This window comes from Oxyura jamaicensis, chromosome 12 (genome assembly GCF_011077185.1).
Source record: "Oxyura jamaicensis isolate SHBP4307 breed ruddy duck chromosome 12, BPBGC_Ojam_1.0, whole genome shotgun sequence".
Classification (NCBI taxonomy): domain Eukaryota; kingdom Metazoa; phylum Chordata; class Aves; order Anseriformes; family Anatidae; genus Oxyura; species Oxyura jamaicensis.
Window position 1 is genome coordinate 9,406,083 of NC_048904.1, and position 20,849 is coordinate 9,426,931.

The 20,849-nt window shown below is 34.2% G+C and overlaps 1 protein-coding gene across 5 annotated transcripts in view; it reads right to left on the bottom strand.

Annotated features, from left to right (window-relative positions):
- The window catches only part of DNAH12 (dynein axonemal heavy chain 12), a 64,069-nt gene that overhangs the window by 28,153 nt on the left and 15,067 nt on the right, over positions 1-20,849 (bottom strand). For 3 of the 5 annotated variants that reach the window (XM_035337471.1, XM_035337473.1, XM_035337472.1), the window contains 26 exons: positions 20,337-20,530; positions 19,294-19,534; positions 18,075-18,260; positions 17,523-17,723; positions 16,179-16,373; positions 15,849-15,970; positions 15,371-15,653; positions 15,076-15,195; positions 14,516-14,672; positions 14,096-14,268; positions 13,027-13,179; positions 12,411-12,650; positions 12,003-12,248; positions 11,550-11,669; positions 10,552-10,661; positions 9,543-9,726; positions 8,349-8,489; positions 7,689-7,772; positions 7,417-7,605; positions 6,559-6,678; positions 5,622-5,810; positions 4,957-5,108; positions 4,129-4,267; positions 3,875-4,041; positions 2,592-2,847; positions 466-765 (listed from right to left, as the gene is read on the bottom strand). In XM_035337471.1, the coding sequence (XP_035193362.1) occupies positions 466-765; positions 2,592-2,847; positions 3,875-4,041; positions 4,129-4,267; positions 4,957-5,108; positions 5,622-5,810; positions 6,559-6,678; positions 7,417-7,605; positions 7,689-7,772; positions 8,349-8,489; positions 9,543-9,726; positions 10,552-10,661; positions 11,550-11,669; positions 12,003-12,248; positions 12,411-12,650; positions 13,027-13,179; positions 14,096-14,268; positions 14,516-14,672; positions 15,076-15,195; positions 15,371-15,653; positions 15,849-15,970; positions 16,179-16,373; positions 17,523-17,723; positions 18,075-18,260; positions 19,294-19,534; positions 20,337-20,530 (4,662 nt within the window). The remainder of the gene's footprint in view (positions 1-465; positions 766-2,591; positions 2,848-3,874; positions 4,042-4,128; positions 4,268-4,956; positions 5,109-5,621; positions 5,811-6,558; positions 6,679-7,416; positions 7,606-7,688; positions 7,773-8,348; positions 8,490-9,542; positions 9,727-10,551; positions 10,662-11,549; positions 11,670-12,002; positions 12,249-12,410; positions 12,651-13,026; positions 13,180-14,095; positions 14,269-14,515; positions 14,673-15,075; positions 15,196-15,370; positions 15,654-15,848; positions 15,971-16,178; positions 16,374-17,522; positions 17,724-18,074; positions 18,261-19,293; positions 19,535-20,336; positions 20,531-20,849) is intronic. The other 2 variants (XM_035337474.1, XM_035337475.1) reach the window with 2 other exon arrangements.

Here is a 20,849-nt window from a genome sequence, read left to right on the forward strand (position 1 = left end):
GTCTCTATGCTTCACAAATTTCAACATATGAATTGGGCAACTATGACCACAAAGTCATTTCTTCTATACAGCAATGAAGGGGGGGACGACGGGGGGACAACAAGGAATATGACATGACTTATACAACATTCAAAATACTAAAATGTCAATACAATTACAGAACACATTTTACCACATGGTAATTCAAAGATTTAAAAAGGGAATGTCTTTTCTGTTCAGTAAATCAGGTCTCTGGAAGTCACTTTTTAAATGAAATGTTATTTTGAAAAGCAATTTTATATATGTCAGTCAAACACCTTCCAAACATTTAACTCTTTTTTTCTTTTCAAAGAAGTAATTTTGCCAAATTCAACTCTAATTTTCAAGCATAATTAATCCAAAATCTCACTTGTGATTGAGAAACTTTCTAGTCCTAAATTTTTAACAAAAACAATGATTTTGCAACAGCTTAAATGAGATACTCACAGGGGTGTTTTCTTGCCTCAGATGTGCAAAAACTGAATCAAATGCTTCTTTGAAATGTTCTTTCACAATATCTTTAATTAAATTGAACAACCATGCTCTATCATCGTCTTCCACTAGGCGGTCATAGAAGACACGAAATACCTCATGTACAAACAAACGAATCATTACGTGTTTGCTTTCAACTGAATTTCTCTTAATGAGCAAACAGCCATGCATAACACGTGAAAAGTCACGCAAGTTGAATGTATAATGAGATTTGGCTGGTGTGGGCAAAAGATTTTTGATAGCTTTCTTATACACCTAAAGGCAATAAAAACAAAAACAAAAGAGCAAAAATTGACTGTATTATTATAATAAATCTTTCAAAATGTCTTTCTTCCAAAATTGTATTTTTCTGAGGAAAACATTTCACACGTTTCAGAAATCCTAAGAATGTCTAAAGATCTCAAAGTCCAGTGAATATATCAGATTCTTCTCATGAAGTTCTGGAACATATATACAATATTAATCTAAATTTGCAAATGGGATAAGTAATCAATTGTGTAATGCTAATTTCCTAGTTTTCAGGTGTTTGAATCTATTTGTTTGTATACCTACAAATTACTCAAAACTAAAAAGAAAACCCACAAAAATGATGAATGGTCAGATTAAGAAAAGTATCTTTTGATGATGTTTTACTGTAATTTTGAATGCATCAGTTGTCAATAGCTTATGTTGTATGATGGAAATAATGTCATTTGACATTACATTTAACATACATAACATATTAAGGAAATGCCAGCAGAGGACACTTTTGATCTGTCTCTGTGTACCCATATGTGAAGAAAATTACCAAACATTAAACTTGCAAAACAAAACAAAAACAAAACAAAACTCTAAAACAAAAGTTTAACAGTCATACTATATCCATGGTACTGTCTACACACTTATTTCACCTGTTGTCTCATACCTAAAGCCTAGTTCTTCCATTACACGTTAATCCTAGGAGTCAGAAGATACAACTTACTTGGATGTAAATCCATGCTAGAATAGATTCTGTCTCCTGACAGAAGTGAACAGTTTAAATAGCATAGACAGTCAAATGCACTCAAACAGCTGTATGTAATAACTGTACTGGGCTGCTACTGTTATTTTCTGCCTAAAGAAGCAAAATTTTCTTGCAAATTTCTTTCTTTCTTTTTTTTTAGAAGGATAAACTGAAAGCACAAAGAGATTTCCAGTGGCAATATTCAGTCAGCCTCATCATTCACGCTTTGAATGTCTTATCTGACAGGAGTTCCAAAGTATCAGCTCTATTAGGCCTTGGAACAAGGTGGATTCAGTCTTGAATACAGCCTTGGATATAACCAGAACTAGCGTGTAAGTGTGAGAAAGGCCTCAGTTCTGCAGCAGAAGAGAAACTCACTTGCTAATAATTCCAAACTCACGTCCCCTGTGAAACTTGACCCATTTGATTTTACCTTTGGAGCTTAACGGATTTTTTGTCAGAATTCCTCACCGGTCAAATATTAGCTACCTGATGCATTTCAATTTTGAATAATTAATGGTAGGCATGAGATTTGTTAACATTGCTACTACTTTTGGCTACATAACCTGTTAAAGCTATATGTATATGTAAGATGTTGTCTTTAACTTGATGCTTCTTTGCAAAGATGTCACAAATTGCCATTCCTTTTTTACACGTACCTTGCAAATATGATACTTGCCAAAATCTGCAACATGGAAGTTGGAAGAGTCTCCACAGAAGTGGAGAAGATGATTTCTTCAATCTTAATCTCTCAAAGAAAGATTTGGGGAGTGTAGAAACTGCTGTTTTCATTTTGCCTTTGCATGAGATAGCTTCTTGTGCCTGTCTAACTCCAAAGAGACTGCAGTCTGACCTACTTTATGTATGTGGATAGGTACCATGAAGCCCTTATACATTCCAAAAGACTTTTCCTAGAATAAGAAGGTTACTGCAGCCATAAAGCTAAGAAAATTTTATCACAGCATATGAGGCTGTATGTTAAAAATAACAAGGAACAAAATATGTAAAATCTCTATTTCACCAATTAAATTATTATAGAGCTAGTGGAATTTTACTAAACAAACTAAAGGAAACTTCAATTAAGGTACTCTCCTCTTACCTCTAAAGTGGCAGTGACAATTTGATTTCCAATTGAGAAGAACTCGGGAGGAAATTCCTGAGCCCGTAGGTAGAAAACTACTACAGTAGAGAAAATGCGGACCATTGTTTCATCACTAAAAGAATTAATAGTGCAGATGTTGAAGTGTCGCAAAAATCGAGGAGTTACAGGATTCCTCCCACCGCCTGGAGGCCCCATAGCAGCAAGTAACTGTATATCAACGAGTGTAATTTTAGATGTATCCTTTAAATCGTACCTTCAAAATAAATTGTAATGTGACATTTAGTTAGAGAAAGATATAACACATGTGATAAAGGTTAAATGCATCCATACTACAGAATGCTGTCTGTGTGCATAACATATGTACATGCATAAAAAATACAACAATTAAAACCAAAAAACAATAAAACCACAAACTAGTCTTGTAACTAACTATGCCCCAGCTCATCTTAACACATCAAGCTGGCCTGAAAAAAAGATTATTTGTTTAATAAGGGTTAAATAAAACCTGATCTGAAATTCTGAAACAAATATTAAAAACTGTAATGTGGCAAAATATGTATTCTCTCTATTCAAGAGTATCAGACATTTGAGCAGTGCCTGGAATCACAAAAGTAACAATATTCAGAAAGTGCCTGGAATCACAGAGTAATTCAGGCTGGAAGCAACCCCAGGAGACCACCTCGTTCAATCTTCCAGTCAGAGCTGAGCCAAAAAATCTCAAAAGCTAGGATATAGCTTGTTTCTCTTCATGCCTACTACCAGATCTGATTTCAATGTTATTAAAAAAAAAAAAAAAAAAAAAAGTTAATTAAAAATATTCTAATTACTTGGGTATCAGTAAAAAACAATGCATTGAGTAAAATCAAAAGTTACATATAATTGCATTCTAAAAAATACATGTGCCAATTCACTGTGAGGAGGAGGAAGAGAATGGAAAGTAACAAAGAACACTGAAAAAAATAAAGAGATAAATGCTGACATAGAAAAAGTAAAGTGTAAAAGAATTATTTTATTTATATGTAAAAATACTGAATTTCATCAATAGCACTTGCAAACCAAACCAAAAAAAAAAAAAAGATTATCAATTTCCTAAATTGAAAAATCACTTAAAGAGCAACATAAAAGTTGCTTCAACTTTAAATGATGTTTTTCATATAAACATATTTTTTTCATAAAAATATCATAAATTCTACAAAGCATTTTAAGAAAGTTTTGAGAGAAAATTCAAGTGAATAATTATGCAGCAACGTGAACTTTTTACTTTTATTTCAAATAATTACCAAATTCCATGGTCAAAGAACTGCCTTAAAAGTTCTATAGGAGGCTGTGCACCATACTTCTCCAAAGCAGGCATATTCATATCATCTACAAAAATAATGCACTTTTTTCCCATTGGAGGGCCAAAGACTCCTTTACGCCTCTTGTCCAGCCTGGCCATAATAATGTTCTACAATGCAGACAGGAATATTCAGAACACAGATTAAATATTCATATAGATCATCTTTTTGAAGCACCAATTGTCTCTTCTACCAACCTGAGTCTGATTGGCACTGGTTCGAGCTGAAAAATTAATGAAGAAGGGAAAATAGCGCTCCTTTTCCAAGTTGTTCATTAACTTGTCCTTGACATAGACAGATTTCCCAGTACCTGTTGGTCCCACTAAAAGCATTGGTCTTCACCAAGAAAGAAAAAAGAAAGTATAGACCACAGAAATCTAAACAACTAAAAATTAATTACAACTAGAAGACAATGGTTTTAAGTTCTCCTATCTCTAAAAATATTAAATGCCTTAAAAAAAAAAAAAAAAAAAAAAGCTATAAAGTTTTAAAATACTCATTCACATAACCTCTTTGTAATTGACAAAAGGATCAGAGGTGGAGAAAGAGACATTTCTCATTCTCTCATTATACTGGCTTTGGAGTATATATGGACCTATATGGAACTTAAATTTCTCCTGATAGGTCTTTCAGCAATTTAAACTTCATAAAATTTTCAGCCTTGAAATTCAACTTGAAATTGTTACATTTTGTTCTTTTGTATAATAATATATAATATAATAAATATATATTTAAATACCAAAGAAGAAAGAGTACAAAAAGTCCTCAAGCTGTTGTTGTAACTGAATCATCAGAAAGATACAGAATGAACACACTTAAGCAGAATTATAACAGGACTTCATTGAAACAAAGCAAAACAAACCTAGACTTTAAGGCAACAAATTGTATTCTTCATAATAAATACCTATTTTTAACAGGCCAAACAAACCTTGAGGGCTTGATGAAAAACATGAAGTCAATGGAAAGAGTGAAAGATGTTTCTACGTATGACAAATAGTTCTGAAATTTGTATTGAAGTTACTTACTTTCCATGGGCAATGAATAGTTCCATCAAATAGGTGTATCTGACTGTATCCATAGTTGGGACTATGATATCTTGAATCTTCAAATTTTTATCACTGTAATTAATATTTTTAATAAATCCATTCCAATGAACCCAACTTCCTCTGCCTTTCAGCTAGGAAAAAATACAGGCTTTTAGTTCGGAAAAGAAAAACCAAAACCAAAACAAAAAGCAACCAGACAAAAGAACAAAACAAACAAACAAACAAACAAAAAAGAACATATGCCTAACTTTACAACAGCAAGTAGTATCTAGCATTTCCAATGGATGCAATAAACACAACTGTAACATAAACAAGTTGCCCACAGACACAATATCCATCTTTATAGAAAGCAGCCATCTTTCCTTCTGTGCAAAACCAGACTTGACCCTGTCAGCTTAGCTTTATCTAAAAAGGGACCATAACTGATGTGCACAGCTTGGTATTGTCTAAAAAAAAAAATGGTCAGCATACTAGTATTTTAAAAATAATAACAAATGAAATATGTACTATAGGATTTGATTCAACACCAACATTTTACAACATCCAACAATCTTTGTAAAGTTAAAGTATACATCTACCTCTATTTTCCTTCCTTTCAGACTGTAAAAATTTCCTTCCATCAATACAGAAGCAAGCAATCTTACCTCAAACACGTAGTCATAGACCAAGCCTTTCTCTTCAAAGGGACATTCCCATTTTCCCACTACCTTTGGTACAGGATTTGTTCCAGATTTTCCAGCCAAAGTTTCCCTCAAAAAACTATCAAAAATAATTCTGCTATCACCATCACAAGTTCCACCAATGGACCAGATTGTGGCAAAAGCAAAGCAACCCTGCAAAAACAAAAAGATGAGCAACCGTCCAAAAAGATAACATAATCTGAACACTGTGTAGTCTCATTAACAAACTTAATTCTGAAAAGTATTTAAGCATATAGGTGTTACAGGTTGCCCTTGAATAAACTTGGTCTAAAGAGATCTAGAAATCTGAGTAATGACAGAGCAAACTAAAACCGACTTGGAAAAAAAAAAAAAAAAAAAAGGCCATGGAGTAAATTATTATGTTACATGACAGAGCCTGAGAAGGACAGCTCAATTATGGTCTCTAATTGCAAACCAGGATTTCAGAATTTTCAAATTCAATTTTTAATACAGGCTCCTACATTCTGGTGTGTGTTTTTTTCCCCATCTATCTTAAGAACCACCAAACAAGGTTAGACAGAGAGTCCACCTACTATAACTTCTAGAGAAAACTTGTCCCAGGGAAATTTTGCTCAAACAAGTCAATCGGTAACAGTAGTTATCCCAGATAACAAGAAAAACAGTAAAATATCTAATCACATTTGTTACTTGTAATGCTGCTGTCACATCTGGGCACTTCCAAAGTTTGTGGGAAGGGAACAACAAAGAAGCAAAGTTGTTTCTCATATCTTTTACTCCTAAACTAAGTTGTTTTGGTTAGTCCAACTAGTTTTGAAAACAGGCATATGCAGAAACAGATACATACACATTTCACAGCATGATCAAAGAACAAACAAACAAACAAACAACAACAACAAAAAAAAAAAAACACAAAACCAACCATAATCCACACATGGATGTTTTTGTTGGTGGGATCTTCTTGTACAGGTTGACAAATCAACATTTCAAAAAGCCGTGTAAGAGCTACTACAGTATTGCTATTGCTTGTAGGTACCAGTTCCTAAGAGATACAAAAGGACAGGTATACTTTATGAGTTAAGTTAGCTTACATTTTGGAGTCAAAATACTAAAGTAATTAAACTATTAGCCAAGTCAAAACAAATACTCAAAGGCTAGATTTACACTGATTTTCATTCAAAAGATCATTTACTTCTCTCTGTCCTTGAAATGTCACAATATATGGGTTGTTAACCATGTTCATGGCTGTCATCGGACCTCCTATTCTTACATCTTTAAATAAAAAGAAAACACAAAGGAACAACTACAATGAACAAGCAAAAGCCCATGCGCTAAAAAGCATGCACTAAAAAAATGCATAGTTTGAAAAAAACACATGTTCCCTAAATCTTTAAAAAGTGCTTTCTCTATTCAAAACAACATCTTAAAAGGAAAAAAATAAAAAACAAACAAAACAAAACAACATAAAAAAACAACACACAGAGAAAACCACCACCAAAAATGCAAAAAAAAAGCATGACTTTCCACTCAATACTTTGAATGAGTAATTTGTTTTTGAAAAGAACAAGGTGAAAACTATGATGAACTTACAGCACATCTTACCTAATGTTCTCTTTCTAACTTTTCACACCGGACACAAGAGGTGCACTTCCCAAAATAATGGGTGGCTGCTGCATAGACACTGTTATTATCCTTGTCAAGAGAGAACAGCTCTCACTACCCAAGTAAGAAGAATGCAAGCGGATACCTAACTACTGCAGGAAAAAATTTCAAACAATACCTTGCACTGTTTCTGACGGAGTTGTAATGCTGGTGGTATTAACCAATCAAAAAGTCCCTGTAGAAGATCCTGATGTACCTTTAGGTTAAGAGGTTCAGGCAGTTTACTTAACCAAGAGGTAACAAGTGGTGTCCAGCCCAGTTGTGAAGGCTCCAAATAAATCATGCCACAGCGACTGACTGTAGCAGGCTAAGAAAGAATGGTAAACTCACTGTATTATATATTTAATTTATTGAACTTGGTTTTATATCTCCATTAAATACAGAACTTACAGATGCCTGGGAAAGGTCCATTGTTTCAAAAATTAGACTCATCTGAAGGGACATTTGGATGATTTCTCCACTCATCAAACAAAGCTTCAATTAAGAAAAAAATCAAAATGAAGATTACAAAGAAAGAAAACATGCAGTTGTCAATTACCCTTCCTATCACACTGGAGGTATACATGAGAGATAGCAAACACAAGTTTAATCAGAAGCAATGCCAACCACATAAAATGTTTAGTAATTTGGAGCAAAAAACAGTAGTTTACAAGCACTACCTAAATTCTTCACTTACACCATAGTACTCTACATTATCCTACCAGTACGTTCGTAACTATAAACCCTACATATGACAGAATAAAGAAAGGCAGCAACCAGAAAGGAGAAAGGATATCTGCTACTCTTGTTGCTATTAATAAAGAATTCCAGTTGGAGATTTGATATTAAGGGAATACTATACATTAAACATCTTACAGGTTGATACTGTGATTATGATTCCAATAAAGAAAAAAGAAAACAACAAAAAGTAATCACAAAACTTAATGACTTATTCCCGAAGCCACCTTGCATTTGAAAAGCCAAGTTTTTCTGTTTGCTTTTGTGTTTTTATATGTAGAAGAATATTTTCAAAATGTCATATATCATTTAGGCATTTATTTACTCTGATACCTTTTTGTTGTCATCCAGAACCGTGTTCATGCTTTCTATCCACAGAGTATCAATTGGGCCATCAAAGATAACCCATTTGCGTTCAGGAGTCTCAGATAATGCAAATTCTCTGAAAGTATTAGCAACTATACCATCTGTCCACTGGAAGGGGAGAATGTAGGAATTAAAGGTAAAAAGAAATAGTATACATATTTCAATTTAAAGTACCGGTAATCCTATTAGTAAGTATTTGCCAATGACTGTTTTAATTGAACGGAAAAAAAAAGTAAACTATTCATTTTCATTTTTCTTCTCTTTAACTATTCTCTTGCTCTGCAGAGAGCAGAGTACAGCTTTGCAGGTTCACAAAGGGCCACACAACATCAGCAAATTTAGAAACAGACAGTGATCTTTCGCCTTTAAAAATACATTTTGTTAAAACAAACAGAAGACAGCCAATTTATTTCACAGAAAATTATAAGTGCTTCTTTTCTGGCTTGCATCAGCTTCTTCCCAGACTCATCCTAAGTTTCAGTATTTCATATTCACTTTTCTATATTCTTTCTTCTCCAAACCTAAGCTTTACAGTGGGGAACTGATGAGTTTTAAGTTTTTCGAGATAGTTTTGGCACTACTTTGATTGCACTAGTTCAGAATTGGCAGAGAAATGAATCCAGTTACGCTTGGTATGTCTCCCGAGCATGTATAGATCTATATTAGGACAATGCCTCTCAGAATGGCATTGCTTATTTTGCGTATTAAAACCTACATAACTTCATACACACTTACTGCTGCATTTATTTTCAACATTAATTTGAAACCAGCCATCTGAGTTAGAACAACACTAATTAAAATTGTGTTCTCACATGTGTTTAAAGTGATAAAACCACAAATTCAAAAAGAAAGAACCCATATTGTTATGTTTGCTTATTGCTTCTTAAAACCAACCAACTAGTAACGTTATTAACAATACAGCCCTACAAACACTGGGTTCCAGAGAATGAAGAAACACTGGAAGTGGGACTTAAAAGTCGGAAGCAGAAGCCTTTCCTGCCCTGAAAACAGCTGTTCAATAACACCATGAGTTAACCCCTGAAGTTAAAAGGTAGTTCAACAAGTACATTCATACAAGCCCCATGAAAGCCACAGCATGTGACAGGAGGAAACAGATAAAGACAGGCAATTACTACACACTATTTTAAAAACATGCATTACCTCATGAGATACCAAATCAAACTGCCCAAAAAGCTGACCCATAGTGATTGATTTTGGATTCACAGTCCTGAAAATTACTCTTTCTTCTTCACCATAACCACGCTCTTTCATAAGAGACAGCGTATCCGCCAACACATGTAGAACTTTGGTCTTCCCAGAAAAAGGTTCCCCTACCAGCATAAAGCTGTTAGATGGAAGATAAATAAATAAATAAATAAAAAGCCATTAATAGATGTCTTGCAATTTTTACTTTTACAGACCACATGAAGGCCAACAACATCTTATATATATGCTTACATATAATATGCTTAAATATTTTGGTAGATCTGGCCCACATATCTAGAAAAAAAACTTTCTAAAGGAGTTGCATTCAAAATCATACATGAACTTGCAAGCCTATATTGTGTATCTGCCTGATTTTTACAACACACACACACACACCACCCTCACATACCCCCTAGAACTGATCAGAAGAGACCTGATAACTAACAGACTAACACATTGCTCACTACAGCTGACTGATGGCCAGTCAATCTCCGAGCAATGCCAGCAACCTGGCAACTTCCATTGCTCAGCACAATGCCACGTGGCACAGACTATCCCTTTGGCCAGGCTGGGCCAGCTGTCTTGGTTCTGTCCCCTCCCAGCTCCTTGTGCACCCCCAGCCTGCCCACTGGCAGGTGGTATAAGAAGCTGCAAACTCCTTGACTCAGTATAAGCACTGCTCTGCAACAACTGTAACATCGGTGTGTTACCAGCATTATTCTCACGCTAAATCCAAAACACAGCACCATGCCAGCCACTATGAAGAAAATTAGCTCTATTCAGGCCAAAATCTGGACACTAGATTCACGAGAATTTTGGTACGCGTTAAAGTAGTATTGGTAACCAACTGTTTCAACACAAACATTTTGTCACCATTAAAACTTTTTATATGTGATGTAGATAACCATGGTATAAACACAAATGACAACAAATACAGATTGTGAAACAGTAATGGGAATCTTACCCATGTCTAACAATCATCATTTCATACGTCTGTATCATTTTCTCTATGAAAGCTTTTACAGGTTGGACATTATGTCGAATACAACATTCACTCGCACATTCCAGAAAATCCTAAAATCAAAACAAATCAGTCTTATCATTTGCTACAAGTTTTTCTTTTCTTTTCCTTCTCCCCCCCCTTTTAAAACCCTGTTCTCGTGTTTACAAATTATAAATGTATAATTCCAGATTAAGTATATTTATTATTTTAATTCATTAGTAAAATTACAAGTAAATATTCATTGCACCATATCAATTAAATTCATCTCTTGGACTACAGTAGAACAGTTTATGATCATTGAGAAGGGTTTCACATTAATTAATAACTGTAACACTACTAACCAGAATACAGCAAGCATCCCTGAAAAAAAAAAATCACTTCTGTACTTCCTATGTTAGAACAGGAGTTAACTACAAATTTTATCCTGAGGGAAAGGCATATCAGCAGCAGCAAACCAACGCTGTGCATCAGTATATTACACTTTTGACAGGAGTCTGGTATTTACTGGAAATTTTTTAAAAGTTTTGTTTTTTCCACCATCTTTATCTTCTTCCCAATGATCCCCCTACAAAGGAACTGTGCTTTTTTTGTTGTTGTAAGCAAAAGAAAATGCAAGCACAAAGCTTAATCTCACTTAAATGTATCCAACAATTAGGATCAATTACATCCAAAAATTAGGATGGAAATCAGCCGGTCACTCTGAAATCCAGTAAATTTGCAGATCAGTTTCTGATTTGTAAGATGCCTTACACAGCCCTTCTGGATGTAAGGGAACTCAAATATGAATTAAATTCACAACAGATCCAAGAATTTTCTGTGGTACAAAGTTTCATTGCAAACATTCACAGTTTTCCATATCTCACAACAACTTACAAATTACCTTATTAATTACACTTGGTTAAAAGATAAACAAGCAAAACTAATAATTATTACTAACAAAAGGTTACAAGTATACTTACATTGTAGTCTGCATCAGGAAGTTTGATTCCAGGAAATAGATCACTAGTTATACCCATGAACAGAGGTATATCACATGACAAAAATTTGGGCTCGTTCACATCCTTAATTGATCTAAGAAGCTAGAGAAAACAATCACACAGTTTATTGTTCTCATTAGAAACAAAGAATAAACTGTTCAGAAATTAAAACAAAATGTAATAAAGATGATTAATTATATGGTGTCTTTGATAAGCAGTTAAGCACAACTGTGCCATCAGAAGAGTGCTGGAAAGTGCAGCATGTACTTAACAGATAATAATAAAAAAATAACAAAAGACAATCTTTGTTTCACAAATAGGTAAACTAAATAAAGTGGAGTAGTGATGTGACAATGAAGATGTGGTGGAACTGCCCTCAGAACTCAGAACTGTATGCACCAGTAAAATTCCTTATAAATTATTCTTTGAACTCACCAATACATCTTCATCTTCCTTCGGAAATTTCAATTTTAGATTCCCAGCAGCCACCAAAACAGCTTTAACTGCTCGCATACCATAGTCATAGTGGTACTGAGAGGAAAGCTGTTCTGAGCAAAGCCTGTACGTCATTACTATCTTCACCGACAGTGACTTTGCATTCAGAAATCCATATGAATAGAGAGAAATTTCTGCTATCAGAGCATAGTTAGGAACCATCATGGCTACTGTTCGGAAAAGAACCTGAAACACGTACCCAAAGAAATATCATTAGATAATTTTTGTGGGTAATGGATCATCCCACCACAGCATTTCTACTTTCTACTGAAGTACCAGAAATAGGTATTTTTTACTACTATTTTAAAAATATTTTTCTAAGAAAAGGCATATATTTTACTATTTTACCTTCAGATTATCTGGAAGTTCAGAACGTCCTGCATAACCTGGATTCATAGTGATAGCTACAAAACAGTTGGGGTTAAGTTTCAGTTCAGTTCCTTCAAAGACAAACTCTTCTAGCTTCATCTGTATGGCTCTCTGGATGCAAAGGATCTGCTGTGCCACAACAGACAACACTTCCAGTTCAATGCGATTGAATTCATCAAAACACGCCCATGCACCTGATGAAGCCAATCCCTTGAAAAACTGTAAAATTAAGAAAGACAGTAATAATATCTCTAACACGATTTTCAAGGATTCAAAAGAAACTATCATGTTGGAAGCTTAATTATATGAAAGATACAATTATGATAATATCTAAGCCTGTTTAGAGCAAAAGTCAGTGATGTAATGACAAAGTCTTTGTTTTAAAGAAAGCTAAATCACAAGATTCTGATCTGACAAACTTACAGGATTTCATGATGCATAGAAAATTTAGCATTTGTAGGGACTGTTATATTGTGTCCAAAGTTAGCAAACCACAGGTGACACTCATTTATTCAAGTGTCTCTGCAAAGCAAGCACCCCAAAATTTTTCATCCTAATAAATAAAATACAAAGCCTAACATTTATTTCTATTTACCTTTCCCATTGCCAGGTAATCGAGGCCATCAGAACAGTTGAAGACAACACACTGCACAGCCAGAGCTTTTGCTAAATCTTTGGTGGTCTCTGTTTTACCTGTTCCTGCTGGACCCTCTGGGGCCCCACCAAGGTTTAAATAAAAAGCTCCAATCTAAGGAACAGAAAGTTTATGGAAATTATCAGTATTTCATTTGTATGAAATTATTCTGAATGAAAATGTTACTTTAAATTGTATTAAATAAATAAAATGACTATATGAAACTAAAAGTACATTTATATATTAGGTAAATTTAAAAATAGTCTGAAATTTACTTACGTCTTAGAAATAGATACAAGAGAAATGAATTTTCCCTAAAAGAGAATTTAGGTTTATACATTATGATCATGACCATGATTAGTTACTCAAATGTTATTGAATCCAGTCTTTCAGGTCTTGTTTAGATACATCTTTCAAACCAGACTTGAAGCAATTAGTTTACTCTTTTTTACCTCCACTTTTACTTTAATATACCTTTTTGTTTTTCTTTCCTACACTGTCCCCCTTTGTTGCATTTGTACTTTTCACAGTATATCATTTTGGTATGCATGGTAGTTTTCCATTGTCAAGTTAGTTGATGATAGAACAGTCCAAAGCTAAACACCTCTAAGAGGAGTAGGGAGACTAAAAAGCTGCTAAACTACTAGTCTTAGGAAAGCTATGATCACAAGTGGATCGTTCTCCGTTTCATTTAACAACTACAGGGCATCAGAAATGGATTTAATGTTCTCATAACCTAGAAAACAACAAAACCTAAACAGACAAGTTTTTCTGTACAGATTTAAAAAATCATATTCACAACAAAACATTCCACTTAAAGTTATGTTGATAAGCTGTCCAGATTTGCTACTCTAGCTCAATTTCATTTTTAATAATCTATAGAAATTATGATCTTTGAAAATTGCCTTTTACAGAAACAGCAGTCTCACAACAACTGAAAGCCCTAAAAGTATGGCTGTAATGGACAATGAAAAAAATAACATACAACAGTAAATATGGTATTTAGTACCACTTATTGTTGAGATCATACCAAGGTGCGATAACACCTGTCTGTTAGAGGAGTAATGACGAGGCGTGGTGAGTTTCCAAGGTATTCATAGGCATATTTTACATTGCAATTAATGATGCAGACACGAACGTTCTCAGATTCCCAGTAATACCGTAGTTGTGCAAGCCACTGAAAGTCTGTTTCACTCTGTACACCTGATAAGTACATAATTAAAAGCAAAAGAAGTGTTAGATAACTGTATTTTCTTAGATTGAAATTTTAAAACAACTTTGAAATTATTATTGTTTATTCTCACATCCAAATACTCACGTACATTTTATGCTCATGTCTTAAAACTGTTGTTTTATGCAGCAAAATCAGATTGGTTAGCTATTTTTAATTAACTCAGCATTATGGAATTAAAGACACACAGAAAGAAAAATATTTTTAAAAAAGAAGTACCACTTTGAATCATTTCCATGACGACATCTCTAGCATGAACATCAATAGTAACCAAGGCACCCAGTGTAGTCCTTGTTTGCTTTGAAAGTTTTCCTCTTACCAGCTCTACGATATCATTAAGTTGAAGCTGAAGTGTATTATAGTAATCCTTTAAACCCTGGGAAAAACAAAGGTAATTATGAAACTGAGTAAATGACAGCTTCAAGTGTTCCAGACTTCTTCACAGTAAATAAATACCTTAATGGAGATTGCTTATTAAACCTATATATTCTCGTATCATCTTTTTTTTCCCATCAACTTCTCTCTCAATCACAGTTTTGCATGTATGTTTCAAAACTACATTTTAATCCAGGCTTGCTCTAAACAAGAATATTCAAGTACCCAAATCAAAGGTATAAATCACTTTGCAGATATTCATGCCTATCAAACTCACATGCTGATGTTTTATCAAATTTTATTTTGATTGTAGAAAGAGAAGATTTGACTAGGCAAAATACATCAGCTGAAATGAAAAATGAATAAAAATTTTAAAATAAAATAAAATAGGCATTGCATAATACCTCTGGTCCATTGTAAAGAACTTCATGTACCTCACTTGTCCAGAACATCTGAGACACACACAAAACTACTTGTCCAGGCCACTCCAGAACCCAACTTTTTCTCTCAGTCTCTAGATACGCCTGAAAGAGATAAATGTCATGTTAACTTGTTCCTGGTGCCATAACTTCACCTATATGAAGACTTGTGATCAGTGAGAATTTTATGAAGCCGAAAGACATCCTTAAAATACAAATCTATTTCTCTTTGTGCCATTGTTATTATTTTATCACAAAAAACATACTACAAAATCCATACCATTCTTGACTTAGCAATAACATCATGTACACTCTTCAGCATAATATCTTCTACTTGAATTAACCACTTCTCCACTGCACCTCGAGCTTCAGTAGTAGAAATCTTTGAAATCAGTTCAACACATTCTCCTTCGGAACTATACATTGCTTTAATATCCAGATTGGGAAGGAAATGTAGCTTAGCAATGCCTTCAAAACACTTCTTCAAGTGAGGCTGAACTCTGAGAGGATCTTTAGTCTCCGATAGGATCTCCAACATTTCATCATTAGACAAGAAAAAGAAGCTAGAAAAAGATTGAGAAAAAAAGAACAAGTTTTTTTTTTTTTTTTTTTAAGAGTAAAAAATTTTTTAAAAAATAAAAAAAAATAAAGGAAAGGAAGCTAACTGAATTATCAAACTACTTTAAAGGTTCACCTTACTGAACAACAATATAAATGTTCAGGACTTTTGTTTTTGAAATAGCCTAAGCACATCATACCGGGGAAAGAAGAGACGTTTTTTCTCAAGATAAGCATTAAGCCCTTTCATGATTTTGTCAAGAAGCTCATTACAGTTCTGAAGCTTCTCCAACAACCCTAGCAAGGAAGTAGCAACAAGAACCTGTAATAACAAACATATGCAAACTATAAGTTATAAATAAGATACTTTGCACATCAAAACTTACTCAACTAAGGTACAACATTGTTTCATTCCTAGAAAGCCTAGGCAGCTACTGTAGCTGGTCATTGCATATTCTATTAAAAAAAAAATGCCAAAAAGAAACTGAGAGAAACTACTGTTTCTTTTTAATACAGTCTATCTTCCTTACCTTTGGGTCTTTGGCACAATATTTCATAATATCCTTCCAGTGTTTATCCACAGTTTGAAAGAGACGCCCCTCTTCTGGCATCTGTTGCATGATATCCTCAGAAGAAAAAATGGGTTCCAAATAAAGCCATTGTGCTTGCACTTTCAGCCATTCATCAGTTATCTCCTGAATTTGAATTAGGCGATTTTCCCATTCCTTAATAAATATTTAAAGAATGTTACATGGATATTTCCACAAAAATAGTATTAAAGAGAATAATTAGAGGAAAAGAGGACACTGTGGTGCTCTAGGTCCCAAGGAGAAAATAAAACAGAAGTGTCTAGCAGTCAGCAAAATTATGGAAAAATATTTAGGAGTATTTATGTTCACTTAAATAGATGGCCAAAGGAGTTCAGAAATTTAATGTATCTGGAAATTAATTTCCCAAAATTCAGTTATCACTTTAGTCTTATGATCTTTTAATAACTTAATGGTTCAGTAACAACCTGCAGGTTACCAATGACAAATTCTGTTCCATCTCCCACAGCAAAGAGCTCTTGGTTTGCAGCTGAATTATAGCAGGGACACAAGAATACCAGAAAGACCACTAGATCAGAGGAAAGATCCAGCCAGACCAGTATCCTGTCTCTAAAGTAGACAATAGCAGATGACTCTGGAAGAGGCTGGCTGTAAAGTATAAGTACCCTTTACAGGATTATTACATGTTAACTGGGCCTGCCTGAATCACCTATTTCAAAACAAATTGAAAGAATTAGAGAGGGTAACTACAAAGCAAATTGACCAGCTTCTCTCCTGACAGCAGACATAGCATTAGCATCACAAAGACTATATCTGCAAATAGACAAGCAGCTGTAAATTGACCCCATTATTGTTCTAAGGCCTGTTTAAATAAATAAATAAATAAATTCTCCCAGCCCTCAAAAAGTTTCCCTGCCCAAAAATAAACACTATAGTTCATAATTTGATTCCAAAACTCGAGGACTAAATCACTAAATGTCTATTATTTGAACAATAATGAAATCTTACTTTGAAGAGATTAAGAAGCAAAGTTAAAGACCATAACTGAAACAGCAATTTTCAAAGTATGTGAATCAAAGTTTTTTTGGTTGCACTTGTATCTGAATGGCAACAGAGAGAGGAACCAAAACTTGAGATGTAGAGGGAACTGCAGCACTGAGAAATAATGTAGGAAAGACTTAAATGAACTCCAAAGCGTCTTGCTAAAGTAACAATAATACATTTTCACTAACATCAAATAATAATGTTGTAATACTGTTGGCTTACTCTTGCATTACAGTTATTATGCAAATCAAAATGGAAAAAAGTATGTTTTTCTCATCATACTCTGATTTCTTTGTCAAATGGCTTAATGAAAGGCGATCCCCTCATTGTCTGAGTTTTCACAATCTGATCATCGAGAATGGCTTGAATCTCATCCACTGCAGACAGAATGTGAACACCAGTTTCACGATACACAGTCGTATTGAAGGAAATTGAATCCCAAGTTTCCATCATGGCGTGCATTGCTTTTTCTAAGGAAAATTCCTACCATATGAAAAGAAAATAATTTATTCTACTTACTTTATTATTTTTTTCAAAATGATTAATTCAATACATAAACTTACTGAGCTGAATAAACTATTTTGATCTAACAGCATAAGTTATTTTTAATGTTTTTCTTAGTAATTCTAGTGCATAGAAAGCAGTACCCTCAGGAAATACAAAGGGCATAACATGAAAGACAAATGTTTACACACTCACAGTTATCTTTTAATGGGCCAAAGTCTCACCAAATCTCTTTAGTATAAGGGCAAAGGCAAAAAGTCTAGCAGGTCATAAAAGCCAGCACAAAGTGACCTGACATTATATTTGTCACTATCAAATCTCCATGCTTACCTTACTCGCACCCACACTTATAGCTTCAAGTTCTTCCAAATAAGGGGCTAGATTCTGCTTTAAAACTTTTCTCAGGGTAGTTCCAGAGTCTGGTGTTAAATCATATCCTACTATATTTGACATCTGCTGCCAATGACGAGTTCGCATGCCAGGGTTACAAAAGACATTCACAGTGGGAATATTCTCCTAGTTGAGAAAAAAAACATTTATAACATGAAAATTGCAATGTGCATTATTTCTCAACTTTTTTTCTCATCACTGTTTTGCATTTAAAATTCTGTTGCAGTAGCTGATGACAAATGAAAAATGAAATGAAATGAAATGACAGATGAAAATCTTTTCTGAAAAGTGCAGACAGATCAGACAGATCCATTCAATTCCTAAGTAATTGCAGTAAATTACTGAAGAAGAAATATGAAACTATGAAGCAAAGATCTTGGCAAGAAAGTGAAAAGGAACAAAATTTCAACTATGTTATGTTAAATCAGACTTCTACTTAATATAATACATGGTCCCAGGCCAAAATTATTAACTACATTCTTAAATGTTTCCCTGAATCCCCAAAGCACTTTTCCCCTGTATGAATTCACTCTTTAACTGTCCACATCCCTAAAACTGCTAAAAAATCTATAATCCTATTAAAATAAATGGGACAGTACAATGCAGGCATGGTGATTCGGAGCTCTGTCTCTCTCTATCACAATAGGAAGAAGAAATAACTTCCAGAGGATGCTTCAGGGTGCTTAGGTTCAAGCATTTTTCTTTAGTTTCCCGTGACTAGATTTAGATGTCCACAAACACAGAGCAGCAAAACAGTAAATCCTTGTACACTAGTTCACATGTAGGGTCTAATCAATGCAAGTTTAACAAACATTCCTAAAAAAAAAATGCATAGCCATTACTATTACTCAAACAAGCAGTAGCTTTCTGCTATCTGGCCTTCCTTTTGAGGTCCTGCTGGACAGAATGGAAGAGGAAAGGCTTTGCACTCCTGAGTCTCTGAACATTTGCATGAGATCAGAAGGAATTTGGCCCTGTTGCACCATTCAACTTACTAGGAAAGTTAGTAGTTCCAGCTGGGTTTTACTTGTATGAAACATCAATATCCTAACTTAAGGAGGAAAACTCTGACACTGCAGCATTTACCCATACTGAGTAATTAATTTAGGATTTGTCCCTTAGCATTAAATATTAATAACCCTCGCCATTTTATATTTACCTTAAAGTCTTTAATCTGCTCAAGAACTGAAGAACACATCGTAAGAGTTGGATTTGCCTTTATTTCTTCTCCTTTCTTCTCTTTTACGGTTTTGTGTTGTGATGTCTTTTTCAACTCCTGCTGAATTTTCTTATGTTTTTGTTTGAAGACTTTTGACATTTTGTGTATCTCTCGAGAAAAATCATCAATCTCAGCCTCCATGCTTTCCCCATTTAGTTCCAAAAAGGCACCATCCAACCATCTGAGGAAAAAAAATAATTTAAAAAAGTTAAAAAACAGAATAGCAAAAGTACTCCACAAACATTTAACACGTTGTTTTGCAACACAAATGAGTCAGATTAATTTAATAGTTATTTACATGAGAGTAAAGCTCTTGTTTCCAGTTACCATCATTTTACACAAAATTCTAACGCGCTACTAAGGGTGGCTTGATCATGCTCTTCTGTGTATTTCTGTCCTGCTCTCAAAAAAGATTAATACTTTCTAGTCTTATTGAAAGAATGCAAGAACTGGTAAGAAATCTCACTTAATTTAGCGTCGTATTACAGTTCTTGTGGTAATATCTAGCCACTGGAGAGCAACATAATTATTTGAGCACATCTACATGGCACTTTGGACAGACATTAAAGTATGGTTTTCATTACACACAGACTGTGACCTTCCTAATTAAACTTCTTCCTCTTCTGGTATACAAAATGGTTCATACCTAACCATTTTTTTTTGTCCCAATACATTTCTTTCACAGAACTTGTCTTATTTATAGACTTACCAGTGTGACCAATACAGTTAGAATTCAATATGAAATATACTTATTTGTATTGCATTTAAAAACAAACCAAAACAAAACACAACAGATGTTTTCTAGCTGAATTAAAAACAACCCTAATATATAAACTATAGTACCATTAAACTTGGATTTCTAGCAACTGATAAAAGCTTACAAGAAAACATATGGCATGTTCTATATCTGACATGAACAAAAATAGCATGAGTATTTTGTCCATTCTCCCTCATTTACCCTCAAGTATATAATATTGAAATACCTCTTCTGTGTTTGCTGCCATTTCAGTATAAGTTGAAAGAGTTTCTGATACGGTTCAATATCAACTTTTAAGTTGCTGAGGAGTGGGAAGTCACTCAATTTCCACTTGAACAGAGTCTCTTCCTTATTAATATGAGCTACTGATTCATCTGCCTCTTGTATGCGTTTCTGTAATGCTCTCAAGTCAGCTACATACTGAAATCAAATAATAGTATGTCTTGAGAAATAACTAAGCAATAGTCTGAACAGCTATCAAAATAAAGCATCAAAACATAATAAGTCTCCATATTTTTGTCTGTTGACTTCCCCAAGGGTAGAGAGGCCTTGCAGAGAGATCTTGATAGAGTGCTGGGCAATCACCAGACGTATGAAATTTAAGAACAAATGCTGGATTCTGCTCCTGGCATGTTTGGTTTGTTCAGCCCAGAGCAAAGTAAGCTCAAGGGAGGCCTCATGGCAGCCTGCAGCTTCCTCCCAAGAGGAAGGAACCTATTAGCTAATTTAAGCACAATTT